Here is a 20063-nt window from a genome sequence, read left to right as displayed (position 1 = left end):
GAATATACATCATAGATTTGCAAAGGAACCAGAAATGTTATTTCGTAGATGTAGGTGAAAATCATTTTTACCACTTTTAGGTACCAAGTTAGACTGGTGTTCCAACACAAAATGTCAAGCATTTTGCACTTGTACTGCCATAACTACAGAGACATTATCTGGAGATTTGTTAGTGAACACACTATGTGATAGCAAAACACTCATTTTGACACACAAGGATATGATGAATATCCTCATCTTTCCTGTAATTAAAGTCTGTCTAGTGAGGGTAGCTCTGAAAAATGCTGTTGACAAAATGGGTGATGGACAAACTCAGTAAGTTGTTCATTACGTTGATTATTTTACAGTACCAATCAGAAGAAACCTAACAGGGAATGCTTGACAGAACGTGTTCTGTTTCTGTTCCACAAGCTTTCCAGTTCCTTATCCACTCTGTTCTGTTCTGTTCCTGTTCTGTTAGCGTTCCATTGGTAAGCGTTCTTAGAATTCGTTCAGAAGATCGAGGTTTCCGAGAACTAGAATTTTGAATTTTGTGATACTCTTAGTGATGTTATTTTCACAGGCGAATGCTCAGTTAAGATTGAACGTTATCCTTGTTGATTCTTCCGCAAAGTAGGCAAACAACTTTTTTTTGTTTCTTTTCATGTGGAAACCTTTCAATTCCAGTCTAACTCAACTCGTCCATCCGTTTCCTTACTTGAACATAACTTGGGCATGTTGACAATCGCAAAATGGAGGCGGTGAACACAAAATGGACAAGAAGATGCAGAGAATTAAGATGCTTGCTTAGTGCGTGTAAGAAGAAATTAAAAAAGACATTAGATGATTCTTTGTCATTTTCTCAAGATCGCCGGGCTGGACAAAAATTGGACAAACATGTATTTAAAGTTGCATCGTTTCCAAATCCTTGGTGAGCAAGTGCTCTGATAGGGTAACATACTAGCACGTGTTCTGAAGAACATGTTCTCTTATAGTTTGTTCTGGAGAACTTTTTTTCCATTTTTGTGAATCGTAACTGTTCCATTTCTGTTCTATTTCCATTTGGTATCCATTCTGTAACTGTTCCATTCACGTTCTCGTACCTGTTCTGTATCCACTCTATACTCGTTTGCAAACACCTTCCTGGATAGGTTTCTTCTGAGTGGTTCTGTTAATGGTGGCTAGAGGTCATGGTAGACCAAAATAAGCAAGGTATTGGAGCTTAGAACTTTAAATAGTACTCGTGTAGAATAGCAATTTTGGGTGTAGTCCATTTGGGTAGTCCATGGATAGGGGGTCAGTGTTTTGTTCATCACCTGACAAGATTTCAGTCACCGTAAACAAATATGGAAGAAAAAAACTCCAATGAGTTTTCTTTGCCTGATACTCCTGGGTTCAAACCATTTACTTGACACATCTGTTTGCAAGTTTACGTTTTAGTTGTGACTCAGTTTGAGCAATGCTTAACTCTTGTTGCTTCTTTTTAGACCATCCGTATTTTGTTGGAGTCCAGTACCATCCAGAGTACATCAGTCGACCAGTCAGACCCTCCCCTCCCTATCTTGGGTTAATTTTGGCAGCTATTGGAAAACTCCCTCAGTTCATTGCCAGGGGCTGCCGCTTGTCTCCCAGGTGCAGCATCAGTGAAGATGAAGACGAAGATGATGAGGAGTTGGCCAAGTTGACCAGAATTCCAGAATTTAACCTTTAGATTACATAAAGGGAGTTAATTTGGAAAACAACAACAAAAACATGAATTTTGTGAAAGGGCGTCAAGTTGAATGTAAAGTACTGGCTTTATTGGTCACTCTGCATCGGGATTTCCCTTCTTTTCTTCAAGGGCCTTGAGGAGTTGCATTTTCCATTTACATTAAGGAAATTATCAACTTGCTTATTTAACACCTCATCATAGTGAACAATTTGAGTTCAAGGTTTCTTCCGAACTTAATTCAGTCCTTTTCTCTCTCTCTCAAAGAGAGAGAATGATAGAGTTACTAAAAAAAACTATTTTATGGAAAGTATTTCTCAAACACAGTTTCAGGTCTTAACAAATACTATCTGAATGAACAACCTGTAGTAATGACAGTATATTTTAAACCTACATATATGTTTTGTTTTGATCTCTCTTTTTTTGTAAGTCAGACATAAGATGTAGATTTTGTGAAAGACCTTGTTTCCAGTTAAATTTCTTTTACAATAATCATGGTAACAAATGAAGCTAATTTCACATCTAATGTGTTCCTTAGTGTGTGTCTTTTTTTTGCAGTCTATAATAACCATCGGGAGGTAAAAATTTACCAGTACCTCGAATTTGTATTACTACATTCTTCTACACAAGTAGACATGAAGAGATAATTTTGTTTTAAGTTGAAATTTAATGGATTGTAAATATTGTTACACTAATAACAAGCTAAAATCAAATACTTGCTCTCTCACAGTTTTAGTCAAGAAAAAGGGTGAATGCAAGCATTATCTGCAGTTGCAGTCATTCATGATGAGGCAAAGCCTGTTGATGTGTACTCTAGCAAATACAAATGATTGTCAACTTTTGAAAACTTGCTCCTTTGTAATATTACCTTATGGATTTAATGGCTGGATGGAAAAACTTTCAAAAGAACTTCACAAGTTTTACACCATGTGAGCAGAGTTGCTTTGATCTTTCCTAGATAAGTCAGGAAAGAGGAAGGCAAATTCCTCTCTTGACTTAATTCTGAAAGATCAAAGCGACTCTGCTTGGAGGCTACAAATTCCAAACATGTTCTTCACTAAAACAATTTGTTACACAAAAAGGGCATTATCATTTTCTTTCAACCTCCGGGTAACAAATTAAAGTAAACTCAAAGTAACCTTTATGGTTGTGATATACTGTGTAGCATGAAATTTTTGCAGGACTTTTATTTTGTGGATTGGCAATTCTTTGAGGTTTGCTGGAGCAAATTTTTGTGGCATGTGTTGACTGAAATTTCTGCTGGAAACTAAGTTTTGCAGTTTCCTTTTCAAGCAGCGAGACATCAACAAGGAAGGAAATGTAATATTGACAACTTTTATTACTTTCTTAGGTAAAGCAACAGTCTGTGCTTCTCAGACATTTCAGTCAACGATAAGCCAGTTGTACAACGTACTAATGGGAGTAAATTTTTGCGGTTATTAATTTTGCTGGTTTTTTTTTTCCGCTGCAACTTATTTTTGCGGATCAAGTACCATCCGCAAAATCACAAAACTTAAACCCTGCAAAATAAAAGTGCTACATGGTATTCATTTTTATCAATTACACTCTTACCCAATTGTGAAATATTTCTTAACGTTACTAAACCTCTGTGAACATATTAACATAATTATTTAACTCCAGTTCATTCCACATACATCTGTAACATGTATTTAAAACATGCTCTTGAATCTTGGTGGACAATGCACCATATAGATTGATGTCTGTTCAAGAAATTGATTTTGTAACAGTTGTAAGATTTAGTTAATTTTGGCTTATTTTTAATAGCAAGAACAGTTTCAACCATAGATGAAATGTCCCAGTTGCACTTAGTCTCTTTTTATTTCCAAGATTCATGCATGTTATCAAAGATTTGTATGCTTGACATTTGTCAAGATATTGCTTGATTTTTAGAAAATTGAGGTTAAAAGCACTTGTAATAGACCATACAGTACACCACGTTTACCATAAATAAATAAAAGATATTACTCAAAGGAATGAATTTGAATGCATTTTTTTGTGGAGTTATTTATTTACAAGTTTGGGAAAATTGATTTGAAAATCATTTAAACAAATTTGATTTAGGTATGGTTTAATCCGAGGAATCCCCAGCTTGACATAGCAATGGCACTGGGTGCTTTACGTTCAACTAGATTTTTACGGAAATTTTGAAACGAGCAAAATGGCACAAAAATTTCCTTGAAAGTTTCTGGAAAATCTTAAAAAAAGGTGAACCATTCAACTGAAAATTTCATAAATTCTGGGTGGAAAATCAAAGGAAACAATAATTCCCAGTCACAGATTCCTGAAAATTTGGGTATACCGGTACCTCACAAGGTTGTTCTCTTTTCTGGGAATTCTGGAAAATGCTGTTCCATTTGCCACTGCAAATTTCTGAAAACTCAAATCAGAACTTTGTTGATGGGAAGGTGCCCACTTCTTTATATTGTTGCATGTCTTGGAGAGCATCCCTTGGCAAGTTTATCACAATTCAGGAATTTGGTTGACTGGAAAGCATGTTGGCACTTTTACACCTTGTTTGTTTGAGATGGAACTGTCGGCTAATCATGTTGCCTTTTCTGATACTCCCAACCAGGGCTTTCTACAAAAGTGTTGGGGTGATAGTTGACCCTGTTAGAAACTTAGCACCACTAAGGGTGGATCTAAATTTAATGCTGACATGCTAGAATTATTACAGTTCCCTTGTGGTATACAGCTGGAAAAAAAAGAGAACTTATTTTGGAAGTGTACACTACGACAAGGAAAATGCATTTTAGTCACTACAAGGAAATTTAAGTACCTTTTACATGGAAAGGGTTCCTTTCAAACTTTCAAATATCATTCCTGTTGCTTGAACTGGTCACCTTTTTAATGGAAGCCCATGGGCTTCCTCTAGTCATGTTCTTGACCTTGTTACAAAGATCATTTAACTTTCTGCATCCTATTTGCTATACAACAATCAGTCCTTGTCACTGGCAATAAAGTCTGTAAAGTCACTGCAGTACAACAACCCCTTGCAATTATGCAAGGTTACTCTGTTCAATACAAGATAGATAACTGTTTAGCACCATTTCATATACTCGTCCTGTTTTATTACGGTATTGTTACTGATTTCATCACTGCAATTTGGAAGCTGTATTGTGCTGGATAGGCTGTGGTGATCCAAGTGTAAGGGTTGTGTGAACACAAAATTTCAACTTCAAGTCCATACAGTGCTAACTAGGTGTGTGGTCCAGTCGCTGTATGAAATCCAGAATGTACATTTGAAGTCGAATGTCATCAGGGTTGTTTGTGATGGAAAACAAGGGAACACCAGCTCTCTGTGAAGAATTAAAAACAAAAATGACATGTTGACATTCAACCTATAAACTCATTACCAACAGCGGAACCTCCCATAAGAGGACAACGAGAAATCTGGAACCAGAAAAAGAGTAAACAGCTGGCCAAAACAAAACAACTGCAGGGACTATTCTTACTTGGAGCGTTGCCTGTTGATCACTAACTAGCTGGTCCAGTTCCAAGACTACCTTCTGATCAACTTGAGTCACTTCTGCTTCTAACTTCTCTTCTAGAGCCTTATTTGCAAGAATTTTACAATAAAATAGTATTAATCATTTAGTTTGTAATGAAACCTGTTCAGACCGAAAATTACTATCATTCTGTGATAAGGTACATTGTACCATTGGTAAAGTCTGCATTCCAGCCAAGTGGCCCATCAGGCTCGTGGTTATCTGTGATTTGCAGAAGGGACCGTCAACATATTCACTTGGCCCCTATGAACTAAGTGGCATAGCCCAGTCCCCTGTACAAACTGCATACCTACAAGGCTGATCCAGTAAGATAGGCCTGCAATGTGTGCTAAAAGTTACAACAACATAGCCCTCCGCACACACTGCATGCCTACACTGCTAATCCAGTGCTATTGGCCTACAATGTGTGCTAAAAGCTACAACTACATAGCCCTCTGTACACATTGCATGCCTACATGGCTAATCCAGCACTATAGGTCTACAATGTGTGCAAAACGCTACAACTACATAGCCCTCTGTACACACTGTATGCCTACATTGCTAATCCAGTACTATAAGCCTGCAATGATTGCAAAGAGCTATAACTACATAGCCCTCTGTATACAATGCATGTCTACACTGCTAATCCAGTACTATAGGCCTGCAATGTGTGCAAAGTGCTACAACTACACAGCCCTCTGTACACACTGCATGCCTACAATGCTAATCCAGTAACAAAGGCCTGCAATGTGTGCAAAGAGCTACAACGACATAGCCCTGCACACCTACAATGCTAATCCAGTAAGATAGGCCTGCAATGTGTGCAAAGAGCTACAACCACATAGCCCTCTGTACACACTGCATGCCTACAATGCTAATCCAGCACCATAGGTCTGCAATGTGTGCAAAGTGCCACAACTACATAGCCTTCTGAACATACTGCATTTAATTTCTACAATGTTAATCAAGTATCAGAGGCCTGCCATATGTGCACAAGACTACACAGCCTCATCTTCATCAAAGCATCATCATCATGTCCTTTTCCCTATGAGGGGAAAAGGACATTGCATTCTCGCTTTCCAAGCTTCTTGGTTCTTAGCACATGCAAGCTAGGTTATTCTAGAATTGCTTTAGATTAAGGGACAACTTCTCCACATGATACTGATATTACATTTTATCATAAACTTAAAACATTATAATTATACGCCATGAGCAAAAAAGGAAATTACATGATTGAGCAGTTTACCTTCTTTTCCTGAGCATTTGTAGCCTCCACAAGAGGGAGATTATGAGGTCTTTGTTCACATTTTTGAAGGGCATCTTTCTGTTTCTTTGCCATCTGCATCCTTTGAGCTATAAAAAACTGTGATTACTGCCACTTGTACAAAGATCATTGAGCAAACTGTGTAGCAATGCAATAGTTATTTTGCACCATATAGTGCTACTGGTAAGGAGATCTGAGTTAGCCTCTGAATTGATTAAACATAATTATGATCAATCAGTCTTAAAATAAAGTGCTTCCATTTTCACCATTAGGAATTGAAAGGCAAAGAAATATGACACACCTCCTTTCAACTCAATGAAGTTTTACTCAGGATTTAATAGACAAAGTATAAAATGTTTTTTTTTGCAGGCCATGAAACCAAGTAAGAGATCATTATAATGTTACAATTCCACAAGGGTACAGATGGGCTACATACACTGTAATGCAAAAAATAAAACTAACTTATAAAATAATGTCAAATTACAATCTTTTCCCCAGAGCCCACATATTTCTGGTCAGTGGTTACTGAATGCCTGATACTCTGAAAATATAAAATATAATGGTTCCAACTTGATTATGCACATGTGTTCAAATTCAATAACAGTTTCTAAACATGAGTATAGAGAGTAACTGCTGTGACTGATGCTGGCTCACTTTCCGATTTCTACCCCCTGACTCCAGGATTGAGATTGGTCAAATTATTGCTACTGAGCAATTACATTAGATTGCAATTTAAAATCAAGTCTTTTTTGTTTACTTTGCAGTTCACCCAGAACAGACAAGACTGGCTGTAAAATCCTCTCCTCTCCTCCCTTATCCTCAGTGACTTCCAAAGAGATAATGTTATACACACTAATTTCACCAAGAAATGATACAACAATGAACTACCTTTTTGTGAGTTTACTATTTTCATTCTTTTATTGAGCAAATTTCGTTCAGAAAGTTGTTGGATGTCCTCCAGTCCCTTTACAATCTCAAAGACTGTGCCATCCAGAAGACAAGTAGCAATTCCAGATAGCACATCATAAGTAAATTTCTTTTTGTATGTACTGAAAATAAAAAAAAAGAAAACAATTAAGCTAGAATATTTATCCTAAATTAAAGATTATTGATCTCCTTTAAAAGAATAGGGTCAAGAGAGTCAGATGTGAAACATCACGACTAGTTAAATTCACACAGCTTAAAGAAAGATTGATTAATAAAAATTTTGAAAATTTTGAAAGGAAATCATTACCCAGGCAGATCTCGAACCATGGCTTGAAGTTGTGTCAAATAACTGGTTAACCTTTTCTGTTCGGCTTCGATTCGCTGTTGCTCCTTACGATATTCCTCTTCTTTTCGAAGCATTTCATCGCGAACTGTAGCTAATAAATTGGGATCTAGGTTTGTTTGATAATTCCATTTTGGCTGCCTTTGCCCTCCTCCTCCGCCGTAAAAGTAAGACATTCTTAGGGAGAAAAGTGAAGAATATTGATCGGCTGAAGGGGCTGAAATCAAGCAGGCGTTGAAAGCAGCGTTCAGGAGAGATCTGGGGAGAGCTTCCCATGACACCTTTCACGCTTGCAAGAAAATCATGGCCACCATGTTCAAGAAGTCTAAACGAAATTTTCGCAAAAAAGTCGTAGACGAAGACGACGACACCGGAGATGATGATGAATCAGAGAACGTTCCTGCAATTCCAAAAAACACAGTTGAAAATTCGAAGCCAAAAGAGAAAAAGAAGTCAAAGATCAAGGTCGATAAAGTTGCGTCTTCCAATTCCCTGTTGAGCTTCGATGATGAAGCGGCAGACGAGGGTGAGGTTTTTAAGGTTCGGAAATCAAAGGAAAGCCGTCGTTTGGCGAAGAAAATCGAGCAAGAACGGAAAAAGAAAGAGAAAATCGGCGGGGAGGCGGACGCGAATAAAAATGACGGAAGTCTTGATCAGGGTCAAGACGACACCGATGAGAAACTTGCTGCACTGCGGGCAGAACTGAGCCAGATCACACGTGAAGGCGACGATGATGACGCTGATGATGACATTGAGTCTGTAGGGTCAGCTCCTGTAAAAGAACCGGTTACAAATTCAAATATAAGAACTGATTTTAGTATACCAGATGCAGCAACAATCCATGCCGCACGCAAAAGACGTGAAATGGCTAGACAAACTGAGCAAGATTACATTCCTCTAGATGACACAAAGAAATATGAAGGGCAATTTGCTTCAAAAGGTCGGCTGGTGAGAGAAGATGAAAATGATGTAAGTGATGACGAGGGTGACGAAGGCCCCATCACCTTCTCTGTTGCAAGGAAAACAGGATTTCCAGCTCTGGATCGTAGACGAGAGGTAGAAGCCGCGCTTGCTAATCAACAACTTGACGAAAAATCTGACGATGAAGAGGCTGAAGATGATGAGGAGTTGAAACTTTGGGAAGATGAACAAATTCGCAAAGGAGTGAAAGGGGTTTCTGCACCCCTGGTACAAACAGAATTGCCGCCAGCCACTGAGATGACAAATTCATTATATCAGCAACAGTATGCCGAGGATCAACCTTCAGGCTTTCAAATAGCCCAGCAACCTTATACATATGGAGTCGGGTATAGAGATGTACACACAAATGGAAATCAAACTCATGGACTGACCGTGGCCTCTAATTCACTGCAAAGTCATCACGCAGTAACTGTAGACATGATTTGCGACAAGATGAAACAACAGTTAGCAACGCTTCAAGAGGTACATCGCGGACATCAGATGGACAAAGAAAAAGCAACATCTCAGCTGGAAACTGCGCAGGGAAGCATCAAGAAGCTAGAGCGTCAGGGACGAAATGCAGAGCAGAGATTTACTTTTTTTCAAGAGATGAGGGGGTATGTCAGGGACTTGCTAGAATGCCTTAATCACAAGGTGGGTGATACAAGCAGGATCTAAGGGGTGGAGATGTGGGGTGAGGGTTGCTTCAACAAGAGCTTATCTGATATCACTATAATAACTTCTCTTTTTATACATTTTCATTAGTAAGTTCTAGGGTTGTGTGACTTGTTTTGCGCCCAATTTGCTGGTAAGTGATACAATGTTGGAATTTACCATAAAGACCCGCAGATAAGCCACGCCTTTTTTCCAAAAATCGTCACTCAAAATCGAGGGTGTGGCTCATCTGCGGGAACATTTGGAAAAGGTGCCCTAAATCTCGGTGAATTGACACTTTATGGATAAGTATGTCAATAAACATTACATAAAACTACAAAGGAGTACTGGTCATTGCTTTTGCAAGTTTGGTGGCTCCTAAAAGAGCCGTTGTTGATGTAAGTGTAACCTTATTGTAGAGCTTACATTTGTTGCTGCTTAAAGCGTTAAACCTTCTTCGTTAGGAGATCATTCAAGCGATTTATGGTCGCTTTTCTCGAACAGGAAAACATCACGCAGCATGGAATTTCCATTCCCCCGCAAAGCTGTTTGCAGCGTCGACGATGGCCAGTAACTTCAACAGATAGCGATCTTCCACAAGCGAGAAAATACCATGCTATTTTCGAGTATTCGCATGGTAGATGGCCCACTGTTTCCTCACCGTTTAGCACTTTGATGGCATATTTGTCGAACTGATTATGTAACTCTCTTAGAGCAAGAAATTTGTCTCCGACATTTGGCTCCCAAATCTCTTTGTAGATGTGATAGCCACAAACAGCAGATGTAAACTCGAACGACTCCATCTTGTTTTGCTTGAGAATAAACAAACAAGGCAAACTTATCGTTCTCGCCCAAGTCCCATGCGGCTTGGTATAAACCAATTGTGCCAAAATGCAATTTATTTTGTATTTTACAAAAACAGTCTTGTGTCAATTACGTATTAACAAATAAAGACACCGTTACACTGGGCAATGTTTCGTGCAACTTATCTCTCAATTTTGTTTAGCCATTGCGAGACAAGTTACAGAAACGGTGCTTTGTGTAATACCGGCAAAACTCTTAAAAACATCGGGCTGCTTCCGGTGTCCAGTTTTCCATCTTCCAATTCGATCGAAAGCCTGGTAGTATTTTTCGTTTCAATGTTAAAAGTGAGTTTACGTTCGATGAACAAGACTCCTAAAGGCTTGACTTTGGATTTCTTTCAAAAAACTTTTTTTCCAAAATTTGAGTGCTAAACTCAGGGTGCAGCTTATCTGTGGGTGCGGCTTATCTGCGGGTGTTTACGGTAATTTGATTGGGCTCAAAACTTAGAATTTTAAATTCTTTTCTCAGAGGTCTAATTTTTTCTACAGTTCTGCTTTACTGAATTTGAATTTGAATGGGTTAACATATCATTGTAGGACATTACTACTTGTTCTTGTCTGTGTTTGATTACCCAGACTACTGGCTTATTGAGACCCTTTGTTTCATGAACAGAGCTTTACATGCATCTCTCTTTCTACAGGTGCCAGAAATTGATGAACTTGAGAGGTCAATGCATGCGTTATTAAAGAATCGAGCCAGCGCTGTGGTACAGAGGAGGCAGATGGATGTTAGTGACCAGGCAGGAGACTTCTTAAATGCACAAGCTGGTAACTGCAATTTTCTTTTCATGCATAAAAAAATGGAATTGGTTAGGTGCTAACCTATGATAGTGTGTGCAGCCACACAGTGTCCTCAAGAAAAATCAGGGTGACATGCAAATCTGTCTTTATTTGGCTGGTGTGTCTCTGTTTATTTCATAACAGGGAGGCAGGGTCAGAATTCAGCTAAAGCAACAGATCAGGCCAAGCTAAGACGAGCTGCCGAGAGAGAGGGTAGAAGAGCACGGAGGAGAAAACACAGAGAACGGGAGAAGAAATGTTCACAGCCTGAAACTCACCATGAAGGACAGTCGACTGATGAGGAAGAGACTGAAGTAGATGCCATCAAGTTCAGGGCAGAAACAAGTAAGAGTAGGATTATTCCCATTTCCAAGATCTAATATTTAAATTTGATAACTTGGTACAATGTATACTTATATTCTAGATTTGTTCAAACTCAGAAATAAAGTTCCAGAAGCATCTTTTTTAAAGACTAATGATGGCTTATTAACTATTAAATGAATATTACTATCAACTTATTGATGATTTTGGAATTTAAATTTTTCATGTATGGGGAGCAGGGATGGCGCAGTGGTGAGAGTGCTCGCTTCCCACCAATGTGGCCCTGATTTGATTCCAGCATGGTGCTATATCTGGGTTGAGTTTGTTGTTGGTTCTCGCCTTGCTAGTCAGAGTACTCTGGTTCCCCACCTCCCGCCCCCACAAAAACCAACATCTCCAAATAATTCCAATTCAACCAGGATGGAGGACCTGCACGAAAACTAACTAAGGCTGATGTGGCTTCCTCTCTAAAACTGGAATTTATTTAATATATATTTTCATTACTGTAAGTTAGGATTTCACTGATTCAACAACATCAATGAGCCTGTTAATGTAAGTGTACAGAACTCCTTAATCCACTTCATACTTCATTCACTTGACTATCTACAAGGTACAAATTAAAGTTAATTCATTATATGGCTTTGGCTTGTGGCCGATATAACGCGTGCTCTGATTGGCTAAGAGCGAGATCTGAGCGGTCATTATGCAGCCGTAATGCCCACGGGCCGATTACGGATTATGCAAATTAGGAAGAGCCCGGCTTGGAAAATTCAAGCGCATTGAAATGATGAAAGCCGATTGAAAACAGTAAGAGAAGTAAATTTAATTCTGAGTAGCTAAAAGTTTAGGGATTTTTCCTTAATAAAATTTATATAGACGTCGTTTTTGACTTACCGGTAACCGTGGCAAGCACTAGTGAAAAACAAACACAGTTTGCCGAGTGTTGAGTAAAGCTAAAATCGCCAAGTGAAAAACACCATCGGCAGATGTGTCACTTATCCTGAGCAGAAAACCACGAAGAAACTTATAAGTTATCATCTTAGTCACAACAATGAGCGAAATATTGAACTCCGTTTCAGTTCTCATCAAATAGATTCCCTTGCTTTAACACAAGCAAGTGTACATAAGCTTCCAGGATCATCAGATGTAAACAATCGGGCGGTTTCTGTCGGTAGCAATGTTTCTGATACCTGCAGGAAGTTTTAGACGCTCACAAGGCTTGAAAAGTTCATTCATAAGTCCCAGAATGAAGAGGGCCAAGATATGTTGTCGAAAGCGAATGCGATGATCGAGTTATTCTGAGCAGTGCATTCTGAAGCATTAGTATATTCTTTCACCGAAAGACCGTTGGTTTGGACCATTTTGAAGCACTTTCTGTCTTTTCTATATGCATTGACGTTTCGCCAAAAAAGTTGGAAAAACTCCCTCATCAATTTGTGGCACCACGATACTAAAATACCTTTTTGAGGGCTGTGACAATCATTTTTCCCGCAAAGAAATACAGTGGTGAAGTTCACTGACTGTGTAGTTTTGCCCTGGGTTTGAGACGATGAATGAATCGGTAAACACACGCATCGCCGGATGTAAATGGACGACTTGCGCTCGAATAATTTTTTTTCTTTAATTCGTGAGACATATAATAAACAACTTAATAACCTCGACTGTTCGGTCGCTACGCGAAAATCTCAAACCTTGGCCTACCGTATTGACCTTGCTATCACTCGGTCAATACGGCAAGACCTCAGTTTGAGATTTTCCCGTAACGACCTCACTCTCGGTTATTAAGTAGTTAATTTTACACTTTGTAAATGTCTGTAATGGAATGTTCCAAACAAATGCCTGCTCTTAACTGTTGACACTGTTGGTCAGAAATATTTAGTTGCTTTGAGAGGTGATCTGGGGAGAGAGGAGTTAAAATGAGACAAGGAGTTTACTTGTTCCAATATTACCGTGCATATACATAGAATGGGTGATTTGATAAATACCTTATTTTGTTGTTTTTTGCAGAGAGGATTCTATCTGAGGAGAAAGCTTTATTTGAAGATGTAGTGGAGGATTTCAGTTCTATCGACTCAATAAAATCAAGATTTGAGGAATGGAAGAACAAACACGAAGACTGTTATAGGAATGCATACATTTCACTTTGTCTTCCTAAACTGTTTGCTCCATTTATTAGACTGCAACTTTTGGACTGGAATCCGTTTGAGGTACAATTGATACCTTTGTTATGAACACGTTGTGCAACTGAACTTGGCAAGGACACGGTGTTGGTGATGAACACCTTGCCGCACGCAAAGTTTGACTGAAGCAGGTTACACCGGACGTGCATTTGATTTGATTTTTACTTGAATGCAGCGCACTGTGACAATGTATGGTGTTCTTTGGCGGCATTAGGCTTTCAGGGGTATGCCACTGCAAGCTGTCGTGAACCTTGGTGAAAATCCAAGAGAAACATTATTTGAATATGTCATCACTGATTGGACAATTCCCCTCAGCTAACACTGAGTCATATTTTTTGTCTGAGGAAAACTGTGACTTTCACATGAAAGTTTTTCAATGCTGTTTGTTTCTTGAATTCTTTTCTTTGAGTGGAAAGTTCCAATTATTTTTAATCTGTAGTTTTGGCTTGCCAGTTTTTAAATAATTGCATAACTGCAGGTATAAAATCAGTTACTTTTTTGTTTTAGTAATGTGAGGGAGGACACGAGTTGTGTTCAACTCCTTTGTACATTTTTCTCAAGTCATAAGGAAATGGATGGCCATTTTCTCAATCCCCTTTTTTTTTGCAAACCAAAGCATACTTAGATTTTGTCAGTGTGTGTCAGGATTGTATTAATTTTTGACTTTGTTTTCTTCCAGGCCAAATGTTTGGAGATTGAGGATTTCCGCTGGTACAAAAGTCTGGTGTTGTTTGGATGTGGGGATGATCCCTATGACATTGATGTTGACGACCCTGATGTTAAACTCATTCCAATAGTGTTGGAGAAGTCACTTATCCCAAAACTAACTGGTATCAAATTTTAGTTTCATTGCTGCCTCCCAATGAGTATTAGGTTAAAGGAGCTCAGTCACAGCATTTTTAGTTATTTTGGCCATGTAAAAAAAATTATCTTTACACTGAAGGAAACCTGAAAATATTAGTTTTCCAAGGTAGAAAAATACCAAAAAGGTAGTGATACACCATAAAGGAACAAGCATGGTGAAGGATGGAGAAGATTAACGTGGATTATTAGACAAACTTGAAAAATTTAGGCTAAACTTTTCAAGGTGCAAAACTGTGGCCTAGCTCCTTTAAGCATACTGTAGCTTCTTGTAGACCTAGATTACAAATGTTGATTTTGCTTTTAAATGATTAGTTTCTAAACAGCCTCTCTAGTTACTTAAGGTACATGTATATGGAAAAAAAAGTTAGCAATCACCCTTGCTTTGCTCTGCTTGTGAATATCTTTTTCCTTCTACACCCCTTAAGGAAGCTGTCTCATAGGCTACTGAATTGCAAGAGGCCTGATTTGCCATGCAGTACAAAGAGGACTAAGTTAGGGAGTAAATGTTATGTTGCCATTTTAGTAATGAACTTTCCCATCTGCAATACAATGTACTCCAGTGTGGCTGCAAGGCAATTTCAAGCAAAAACTAATTGTCCAAATTTGCCTAGTATGTACGTTAGATTATGTTGTACATAATGGAAATGAGAAAAGTTAATGTGAAAAGGGCTATTTCATAATTACCATTGGTAAATCATGGAGTTGTTTTTTGTATTCCTTATAGGTCTTTTTGAACATGTTTGGGATCCTTTATCACAGAAACAAACAGTGCTGGCTATTAAATTAATTAGAGGGATGGCTGAAGTTTATCCCAACTTTCATGCTCAAGATAAGTCTACACAGGTAAGGTTAGATGTGAGATTATTAGGCAGTTAAATGGCAGCAGTGTGGGATTTTTTTCTTCTTAAGAGAGCATTGCATAATAGGAGGAGATTACACACTGTGGTACAATGTAATCATGCTTTAGCCGCCACGCTTGAAACAATCTTGTTCATCGAGTCAGAGTTTGTTAAGTACTGCACAAGCTTGATAAAGCCAGTGACTCTTGAGAGTTCTGGTACAGGCTCGGTTTTGATTGGTTTTAAAGCAATGGAAATGAGCGGAAGTAAAACACCAGTGACTGGATTGAGCCACATGTTTCTTAGCTAGGCATGCGCAATACAACTGGATGTTTGATATGTTTAGACTTCCAAACAGAACTTTCCAGGCTCGCATGTTTCCCACCCGTTGGTCAAGGTTCAACAAAGGGTTGCCTTTTAAATGATGACTTGGAAACTCTGAATATTTAATGCGGCTTTCTTCTAGTGACAATATTTACAGGCACATATCTTGTGCAGGCATTGCTACATGTGTATCATTTCTTCAGTACATTTTCCCTATACTAGGGACTTACAATACTGTTTAATCCCCTTGTTCCCATGATATTGCATCATATTTTCTCTCAGTGTCATCTCTTTTGCTTTTGTACAGTCGCTGTTTGCTGCCATAACGACTCGCTTGAGAAGATGTGTAAGCGACGATGTCTATGTCCCTCTTTATCCTAAAAGGTACACTTCGGTCCTTCTTCTTTTTGATTCATATTAAGTACTTGTTTACTTCTAAAAGTTTGGCTGAGGCTCCTTTAACACTGTTCAGCGATGTCGTTTTAAAGCTAAGTAGATTATTCCAGATTGATGCATTGGCTGACTGGACATTGTGCTATGAGCAGTCTTGATACACTATATCACACTGTGTTACAAAAGAGTTATTAACCATTACCTATTATTGCACAACATATTAGAACCTGCTTAGAGCGGACACCCTGTATTAAGGGGACACTAGTGAGGGTCTTAAGGGTGTCTGCTCAATACAGGTTTAACTGTATTCGCTTTTATTTTTCACAGTTTACTGGACAACAAATCTTCAGGGGCCTTGGCGTTTTTCCAGAGACAGTTTTGGAGTTGTGTCAAGGTACTCTTCTTTCTTTTCTTTCTGCTGCTTATACAATTTAGTGCTTGCTCTAACAACTGAAATAAACGCTTTCTGAGCAGTATCACGTGTTGATGAACGTCGTTCCGAAAATTCGGAGCATTCTTCCAACTTTTTCAAAATTCTGCATGATGTTCCTGATGTGCTTCACGATAGTGTGACATATTACCTCGGTCTATTTTCCCAGGAAATTCTTGGAATCCCCTGATTGCGGGTAACTTGCTTGTAAATCTCTGGCAGGAAGTTACTGTTCTTCTAAAACAGCAGTCATTGTCACCCACGCTGTGATCCACTGAGATCTCTGCTTATTACACTACATGTACCTTACAAACCTTCATTGTCCGTTGTTCTTGTAGCTCATGGATAACATCCTCAGATGGGAGGGTCTCATTTCGTCCGCCAGGCTGCAGGAAATGGCAGTGGACGGTCTACTGAACAGATATCTGCTCTTAGCTCTTCAACATTCTCATCTTTACTTCGACAGTCTGGAAAAGGCTAAAGCGGTAAGTGCTGTTATCTTATTACATTTAAGACCACGAGTAGTCCCTCTTTTGCTTAGTCCGTCGAGCGTGACCTTAAATAAACTGCGAGGAAAAGATGTCCGCGCGAAATCCTGGGGGCGAGAAGCGTGCCCCCAGTTTTTCGCGACACCATTTTTTCTTGCGGTTTTCTTTCGCGTCTCGCCCGACGGACTGAGCGAAAGAGGGGCTACTCGTAGTCTAATTGCTGTTGACCCGCTCGCTGCTATCGGACACCTCCCACAGGCGGACGATACGAGCAGAAACTTAGCCGTGTTCCCAGCCACATATCTACTTTTAAGTACATTTTCACCTCCCATTTAAGAAACAGGGAAAACATTTTCCCTGTATTATTTTTTGATCGAGCCACAGAAAAAGAGATTGGAAGTTTGGGAAAACGAGCAAAGAGAACATGAGCCGGGTGTGAGTGTTTGAACGACTTTTTCGAGTTCTCGGACACGTTTACATTTACGAATGTTTCTATAACTCCAATTGTATTTCTTTTAGGGAGAAACATAAGAAAACAAATCAAGTCAAAAAAGTTATTTCAATTATCAAAATATAAATTAAATTTGCTCGCATCAGCATTGCCTCGAGTTATAAAAGTACGGCTTTCAGCGTACGCTTTCTTACAAGGTGTCTTCATAGAATGGATACTTCTCAACATACTTTTATTCTGATTCAAAGATTGAGGGACTTTATAGAAAGTAAACTAAACTAAGTGAGGATGCTTCTCCTTCCACTGCAGATCACTGCCACGTTTCCCAAACAGTGGTTTAGCGAGCACCAACAGAAGACTTTGCCTTCGTTAGAAGCGTTGGTGCGTTATCTCGCCACCTTGGCAGCAAGCATGCAACGCTCTTGTGCAGGATGTCCTGAAGCTGAGAAAAAGAAGGCGAGGTAGATAACATATGCACTGAAATTTCTCTATTTCGACTGGATAACAAATACCGGGGGAATTGCAATGGGTTATGGTCATCAGGAAAAAATCAGGGAGGGGTAGGGTAGGCAAGGGGGAAAACCTCTCTCCCATCCCCTGCGTCCATTCTCGCTCTCGCTCTCGCTCTCGCTCTCGCTCTCGCTCTCGCTCTCGCTCTCGCTCTCGCTCTCGCTCTCGCTCTCGCTCTCGCTCTCGCTCTCGCTCTCGCTCTCGCTCTCGCTCTCGCTCTCGCTCTCGCTCTCGCTCTCGCTCTCGCTCTCGCTCTCGCTCTCGCTCTCGCTCTCGCTCTCGCTCTCGCTCTCGCTCTCGCTCTCGCTCTCGCTCTCGCTCTCGCTCTCGCTCTCGCTCTCCCTTTTCCCCGTATTACACCTACTGTGCAGATTAGAACTAAGGCCTCGTCCACTCTACGCTGGAGAAATTTGAAACCGCAGCTTTATTTCTACGGTTTGGCCTACCGTCCACACTAATCCGTCACGAAAACGGAGCTTTTCGAAAACACTCTTCAAACCGGAGGAATTTGAAAACGCCGGCTTTGGGTTTTTACTTACGTCCACACTAAAAGTTTTACTGTGGACGGAAAACATTTTGAAAACAGAGGTTTTTGAAAGCAATAATGTGACGATAATCAATTGGTTTCTCCTAGGTTTCCTCAAACACAAATCCAAAATAAGCGCTGATTGATGCGTTTTTGAATTCCTCTAGTGCAGTGTGGACGGAAAAAATTTGATGCGTTTTCAGAGTAAAAACGTTGTTTTCAGATTTCTCCAGCGTGGTGTGGACTGGGCCTAAATCACACATTTGAACTGAAATTGTATTTAACTACTTATCTTATGATTACTCTTAGATGTAGCCACGTCTGGCTTTCTGGACCTTCTCTTAGTGTTCGTTAAAACTATTTGGTGTGAAAAGAGCCAGTGGGTGTTCATTGTGTTTATTGATTTGATTTTATCACCTTTGTAGGAATGGCATCAAGAAGGTTATCCAACTTCTCCTTCAACTGAGATCCGTGGACAAGGCGAAGCTGGTGGCTACAGAACACAGTCTGGATGATCTCGTGAAAGAAGTATGACATAGGCTCGAATCCTTTTATGTTCAACAGTGGAGTTCTCCAAACCTTGAACTACTTGGAGGAGCGTTGTGTCGAGCCTTCGACTCAGTTGGTCAGCGAAGTTACTGGGCGGCTTTGCGCGCTGGGGGAATTGAAGGAAAAGGATTGAAATTTCTCTTTCTTCACTTGTAACAGCCATTTTACCGTTGCTATAAATCACCTAAAAATGACCACGTAATCATGCTGTAAGTGTGACGAGACGCCAGCCTCAGGAGCAGACGTTTACGTGACCAGCATTGTTCGAGTGCTCCCCGAGTCACGCAATCTTTGGAAGCATTGCGTACGTGACTTTTGTGACTACACACAGTTTAACATCGAAAGGAGTGTTTTAAAGATTTTTCTTGTAGTGGAACCCCCTTTGCATGGCAGTTCATTCTCTTGACATCAAAAGAACAAAAAGGTTTTGTGGATACTTGAAAGACCAAGTGTATTTTGGTTGTCGATATTTTCTGGAGGCTTGATTTCCGCAATCTCTCGTCCGTATTACAGGCGTTACTTGGTTCGTGGCGTAACGCTCTTTGAATCCACGAGAAGCGTTGTGTGACAACTGAAGTAACGGTTGCGAGACTGCGGACAATCGTTAGTCTGTAGCAAACTCTTTGAGAGCTCCCTAGAGAGCTTGTCTGCAGGCTATAAGACGTGGACGGATCTCAAGTTTCTTTTTGCTCGATAAGTAAGATAAATTAACAAAGAACTGCTCCAAGTCTGTCTCTTGCAGGCTTCGAATCCTAGGAGTTAATTAATTATTCACTGCTTTCCTCGGGAGCTAGGCTCAGAGGCTTCATTTATCACCCGGTTTAGTAACTTGCTTGGTCGCAGCGGCCTTTACATTGCAAGATTATTCAAACGTTCATTCATCTCTCAATTTCAAGTTGCTTTCCCCAACGTGGATCCGCTCTCCCTTTTCCTCCCCCCCCCCCCCCCCCCTCAAAAAAAACAACAAAAAAAAAAACACCCTAACCCTCTCTTTTGTCCGGCCTCAAGGATTGGTAAGAGGTGCCCAACACTTGAAGGGTGTTAAGAGAATAATTGACCCATTGGTGTGTTGCTTGTTCTGTTACTTGGGTTGAAGCACTGCTTTGTTGCTTGCGATCTTGACGAGCTGAAGACAAAATAGAGTGTCAAGTACAATCATCTAAAACAACGTGATTAGCCACTAAACTTTCAAAGACTTTTAAAA

At 39.8% G+C, this 20063-nt stretch overlaps 3 protein-coding genes across 5 annotated transcripts in view; 2 read left to right on the top strand and 1 right to left on the bottom strand.

Moving 5' to 3' along the window:
* The window catches only part of LOC110061372 (CTP synthase 1-A-like), a 16227-nt gene extending 12545 nt beyond the window's left edge, over positions 1 to 3682 (top strand). Inside the window, exon 16 of the mRNA XM_089282581.1 lies at positions 1467 to 3682. Coding sequence (XP_089138707.1) covers positions 1467 to 1690 — 224 coding nt within the window. The 3' untranslated portion in view covers positions 1691 to 3682. The remainder of the gene's footprint in view (positions 1 to 1466) is intronic.
* Positions 2335 to 7984, bottom strand: LOC110060305 (protein DGCR6-like). Of its 2 annotated transcripts, XM_020767076.2 has the most exons (5): positions 7692 to 7984; positions 7346 to 7506; positions 6440 to 6546; positions 5161 to 5259; positions 2335 to 5004 (listed from the first exon to the last, which is right to left on the bottom strand). In XM_020767076.2, the coding sequence occupies exons 1-5, from the start codon at positions 7901 to 7903 to the stop codon at positions 4900 to 4902; spliced, it is 684 nt and encodes a 227-aa protein (XP_020622735.1). In that variant the 5' UTR covers positions 7904 to 7984; the 3' UTR covers positions 2335 to 4899. The 2 variants fall into 2 exon arrangements, with proteins under 2 accessions (XP_020622735.1, XP_020622727.1); XM_020767068.2 differs by lacking the exon at positions 2335 to 5004 and having other exon boundaries at positions 5022 to 5259.
* On the top strand, positions 7958 to 20063 carry LOC110061449 (PAX3- and PAX7-binding protein 1-like). Of its 2 annotated transcripts, XM_089282578.1 has the most exons (11): positions 7965 to 9341; positions 10846 to 10972; positions 11129 to 11329; positions 13313 to 13512; positions 14165 to 14315; positions 15074 to 15192; positions 15820 to 15896; positions 16233 to 16299; positions 16674 to 16820; positions 17584 to 17735; positions 18736 to 20063. In XM_089282578.1, exons 1-11 carry the CDS (start codon positions 8031 to 8033, stop codon positions 18842 to 18844), a joined length of 2661 nt encoding a protein of 886 aa, XP_089138704.1. In that variant the 5' UTR covers positions 7965 to 8030; the 3' UTR covers positions 18845 to 20063. The 2 variants fall into 2 exon arrangements, with proteins under 2 accessions (XP_089138703.1, XP_089138704.1); XM_089282577.1 differs by lacking the exons at positions 17584 to 17735; positions 18736 to 20063 and having other exon boundaries at positions 7958 to 9341; positions 16674 to 17355.

Source organism: Orbicella faveolata, unplaced genomic scaffold, assembly GCF_042242905.1.
Source record: "Orbicella faveolata isolate gen_17 unplaced genomic scaffold, um_ofav_v1 contig_12, whole genome shotgun sequence".
In the NCBI taxonomy this organism is placed as follows: Eukaryota; Metazoa; Cnidaria; class Anthozoa; order Scleractinia; family Merulinidae; genus Orbicella; species Orbicella faveolata.
Note: the sequence above shows the minus strand (reverse complement) of the source record. Positions and strands in the feature narration are given on the sequence as shown.

What these genes read in the sequence shown, in the direction of transcription:
- LOC110061449 (XM_089282577.1), top strand. Translation starts at nt 8,031, where the DNA reads ATGGCCACCATGTTCAAGAAGTCTAAACGAAATTTTCGCAAAAAAGTC. An exon ending in TAGAATGCCTTAATCACAAG is followed by an intron (nt 9,342 to 10,845) that starts GTGGGTGATACA and finishes CTCTTTCTACAG; the next exon opens with GTGCCAGAAATTGATGAACT. An exon ending in CTCAAGATAAGTCTACACAG is followed by an intron (nt 15,193 to 15,819) that starts GTAAGGTTAGAT and finishes GCTTTTGTACAG; the next exon opens with TCGCTGTTTGCTGCCATAAC.
- LOC110060305 (XM_020767068.2), bottom strand. Translation starts at nt 7,903, where the DNA reads ATGTCTTACTTTTACGGCGGAGGAGGAGGGCAAAGGCAGCCAAAATGG. An exon ending in ATGGTTCGAGATCTGCCTGG is followed by an intron (nt 7,507 to 7,691) that starts GTAATGATTTCC and finishes TTTTATTTTCAG; the next exon opens with TACATACAAAAAGAAATTTA. An exon ending in CAAATGCTCAGGAAAAGAAG is followed by an intron (nt 5,260 to 6,439) that starts GTAAACTGCTCA and finishes CTTGCAAATAAG; the next exon opens with GCTCTAGAAGAGAAGTTAGA.